We start from the raw sequence: 4,332 nt of genomic DNA, 5'->3' as shown, positions 1-4,332 counted from the left end.
CTCTGTTTTGATTGGCTTTTGTGACTTTGTGTCCTGTGTTCCACAAGGTCCACCTGGGTGGTAACCTTGTGGGGAAAACTGTATAAAAGACAATAAACCCTCAGATCTGCTGAGTTCCTGTTTTACCCTCAACATAGATCCTTGTTTCATGTGTAGGGGAAAAGGCTGCATCTACACTGGGGAATTGCTATATGCTGGGCTAAAATCACTAAGGTCTTTTAAGAGCTTGTTCCTGCTAGTCTTTTTTGGAGGAGAGGTTCATCTGCAGTGCTTATGGTGTCTAGTGCGGTGCTGATGGTCCTTGGTAAGCACTAGGAGCATCGATTGACGGAGGGTCCGTCACACTCTCCTTTATCACTTTTTGTTGCTCCTTTTATTTTTACATCTCTCAATCTCTTCTCCTTCTCTCTTTATGGCTTGTGCCTCTGTGACAAACTGCCATTTGCCACTGGGCATTGGAGAGGACTGATCGCTAGCCTCCTGTCCTACGACTATGGCCCTGGGATGTATTGCCCCTTAAGAACTGTATTTGGGCATAATGGATTTTTGTATGCTGTTCCTGGCCCTTTAAATACTTTGGAGCAGTGTTACAACTTTTAAACTGGCACTTCGAATGCAGTCGAAGTGCCGAAGTCGTTGAAGTGGCCGCAATTCGACAAGCAAACACGTGGTGGTGGCCATTTTAACTTATTCGAACGCGGTCAGCGGTGTGTGCAGCCAAATCTATGGAATTGTTTCCGGCTACCCAATTGCACGAACACCGCTGACCCGTACCTACTATGACACCGCGGCTAGAGACTAAGTCCCGTTTAAAGATTGAACGCTCGTTCGAATGGGACATGGGACTTAGTCATTTTCATGTTGTAAAATAGACCGACTGCACAGCCCAACTCCATGGAACTGTTTTGGGCATGAAAATGTGCTTGCGGTCGGTCATAAAGGACTTCCAGCTAACTCTTTAACCCCTGGATGGAATTGGCTGAATTTTGGATATGTTTGTAAGTAAAGTATGCTGATTATTAATATGTGGTTTTTATGAAGATTGAATGTATAGTTTTAAAGTTATAAAAATGTATAAAAAGTATAAGTTTTTAGCTTGGAGATAATTGAGTAGATACAGTAGGAAACTCAATTAATGCCTAATTGCCATTACCTGCCATTAAACATCAGTTCTACTTTACCCTTCAAAACGTAGCTGTGTTCAAATTCATTTTCCAGTGCCTCCAAGCACGATCCGCGGTCCGCATCCACGGATTGCTGAAACGAAATGGTGGCGAAAATAAAATGGCGTGCACATCTGGATAGCGTTTGTAAAGGCAGGAAAACGTAAACTGGGAGTTTTTTTCAAATATGATCCCCGTTTTATCAGTAAACCCCGCATATAGCATTTGAAAGAACTCCAGACTACGGAGGAAGATGATTCTCCGTTAATATTGCCCTCCGTGGCATTTTTGTCCTGATTTCTCAGTTCTTCCATTTGGGGGCCTGGAGAATATAGATTATAGTTTAGTCTCCAATTTGAGTTAATAATCCCTTTATTAATCTTGATCTTTCAAGTAGCTGTTTAGTAGATAACATAACTCCATAATTTGATATCCTTATCTGGGATTGCTGTTTTTAAGGATGCCAAATTAGGAAGCTACCTGCTTGAGAGTACCTTAATTTGGTATCCTTTGGGATAATTGGGAAAACCAGTATCCACATTTAATTTCAATTCCAATTTTTTTCTGAATTTCAGTTTGTTCTGAATAACTAATTTCCAAACTTCAGACAAACCTAAATTTGAAAATAAACAACTCGAAGTGAAACAAACCACATAACAGCTCTAGTAAGCACAGGAGGTGTATCATATTCCTGGTGAAATGTCAATAAGCTGAACATTTACATACAGTGTGTTATTTTGTTATTATTTAACCCCTTAAGGACACATGACATGTGTGACGTCATAATTCCCTTTTATTGCAGAAGTGTGGTCTTTAAGGGGTTAAAATGCTAATTTGTTTTTATTGCATTATTTATGTACTGAGGTTGTGAGTAAAATCACTCTTAAAGGTCTCTGATAAAACTTTGTGATTCACAAAGGATGGACTGTATTCTAAACAAAGAACGCATGTGGATATATTGAATATTATCGACATGCATATAACTGTAACAACTCCCCTGCTATCATCTTATTTTACCCTCAGGGATTAATTACATTAGCACTAAACCTGCTCCCATCATTAAACCTTGATTATTTGTTGTTGTTTTTTTTTTGTGGATTTACTAATTAATTGGGTATTTGGAGACATTATCAGGACAGCTGGATGTTACCATAGAATATATCTTTTCTTTAGGCCACCAAGGGTTAAATGTTTGGTACATAAAGATGTTCTATGGAAACTTTTGATCTTTCTAACTGCAAGAAACATGCAATGGGTGGTCTGTGAGTGATCCCAAGCCATAATTAAAGCTTTGTTATTTTTAATGCTTTGGAAGAAAGTGATATTTATTACGAAGACAGGATTTATTAAACCAGGTTAGTACTTACTTTGTATCAAACTTTATTTTGCAGAGATGGGTGAAAGGTCCTAATTATCAGCAACTTTGACATCATGGTAACTAACTGAGCTTTATCTTTTAAACAGATGACATAAAACATTGGAGCATAATATCCCATTAATAAAGTCAGAAACCTGACCGAAATCTCAAAAATATCAAGAAAATCCAAAAGTGATCTAAAGTCTTTAATCCTAATTTGGACAATGATTCCAGACTTGCAAGACCTGGTCTAAATGTCTCTTGATTACAGATGAATTCTCAGCTCTGATAGGCCAATATAATGGACATATAGGAAGAAGGGCAGAAGAAAAGGTTTTTAAAATCAACAGCCCCAAGAACGAGTCCTAACACATGAGTCATTTGGAACAAGTAGATATTTTTTTAGTACATTTCTGCTCATATAATTGTTGTTGTCAAATGAATGACAGTTGATTTATTTTGATTTAGTTAAATAAGCAATAATTGCCTCTGTATTGATATTAAAGAAATTTACAACTTATTTAAATGTTCATCCTGAAAAATAATTTTGCCCTCCCCTTCAATGAAATGCATGCAAATCACTCAGTCGAAGAATTTATTGTTGTGGGTTTCACAATTCTTACTCATTATCATCAAATATTATTCATCTTGTTGCTAATACTTTACCTCATCATTGTTACAAGTAATTCAATCACATGTTATGCCATCTTTCATGAGCCACGTCTCCACACACCGATGTATTTCCTTATCGGCGTGTTGTCTATAATTGAGATAAGCATTGTTACAGCAGGGTATCCTACATTGTTTGCCGTTGTTTTAGTGGGGAAAGCACATATCTCTTTTACTATTTGTCTAATGCAAATGTACATAATTCATTCAATAATAATTACAGAGAACTGCTTGCTGAACATTATGGCTTATGACCGCTACCTAGCCATCAACAACCCACTGAGATACCATTCCATCATGACTTCCAGGTTCTGCAAGATTTTAATACATGGATGTTGGTTGTTTGGGTTCCTCGCTCCATTAGCCCTTCTAATTCTGGTATCCAGGGCAGCTTTCTGTGGACCAAATGAAATCCAGCACATCGTCTGTGACTCGTCCCCACTCCTGACCCTATCATGTGAAGATAACAGCCTTAATGTCATGGCTGATTTAGTCACGAGTTCCTTCACACTTATCTTTACATTCCTTTCCACCGTCATGACCTATACCCGCATATTATTTACAATATTCAAGATGAGAACAAGTCAGGAACGCAAAAAGGCATATTCTATATGTGCCACTCATCTTATTATGGCCATTATTTTCTATGGAAGTGTGACTTTTATGTACATAAAACTACAAATTAATTACTCAACTGAATATGATTTAGCAACTGCAATCCACCATTTTGTATTGGCACCGTTCTTTACGCCTCTTATTTACAGCCTATGCAGCAAGGAAGTAAAGAATTTCTTAATCAAATGTTTTTGTTCAAATAAACTTAGTAGTGCAGATATGCAAATTAGCAGAAAAACTAGCAGTCATCAGTAAAAGTCTGCAGTTTGATTAGAATCTGATTAATGTCAAACAAATTAGGCAAATAAAGACATTGTAGCACCTTTAAGTATTACTTTCCTAAATGACTACTCTGGACACCATAACCACTTCAAGTCAATAAGTTGGTTATGGTGACATATGTCTCTTGCTGCCTTCTTACACTGTTTTTGAATGTTTTAACTCCATATTAGCACCCTCGGTAGTTATTTTTGGTTCCTCTAAGGTATTGCATGGTAATTGCATTTTCACGAGCAGTAGCGATAGGAA

The 4,332-nt window shown here is 37.5% G+C and overlaps 1 protein-coding gene across 1 annotated transcript; it reads left to right on the top strand.

The window, feature by feature from the left end:
* Positions 1-3,087: 3,087 nt before the first annotated feature.
* LOC134582741 (olfactory receptor 6N1-like) lies at positions 3,088-4,059 on the top strand. Its single transcript, XM_063439381.1, has one exon. The coding sequence runs from the start codon at positions 3,088-3,090 to the stop codon at positions 4,057-4,059; it is 972 nt and encodes a 323-aa protein (XP_063295451.1).
* Positions 4,060-4,332: the final 273 nt, after the last annotated feature.

Source organism: Pelobates fuscus, chromosome 13 (assembly GCF_036172605.1).
Source record: "Pelobates fuscus isolate aPelFus1 chromosome 13, aPelFus1.pri, whole genome shotgun sequence".
NCBI classification, from domain to species: Eukaryota; Metazoa; Chordata; class Amphibia; order Anura; family Pelobatidae; genus Pelobates; species Pelobates fuscus.
The sequence above is the reverse complement of the archived record's forward strand: the minus strand, read 5'-3'. Positions and strand labels throughout refer to the sequence as shown.

Bases quoted from the DNA above. Each gene is read 5' to 3' on its own strand.
- LOC134582741 (XM_063439381.1), top strand. From the start codon at position 3,088: ATGCATGCAAATCACTCAGTCGAAGAATTTATTGTTGTGGGTTTCACA.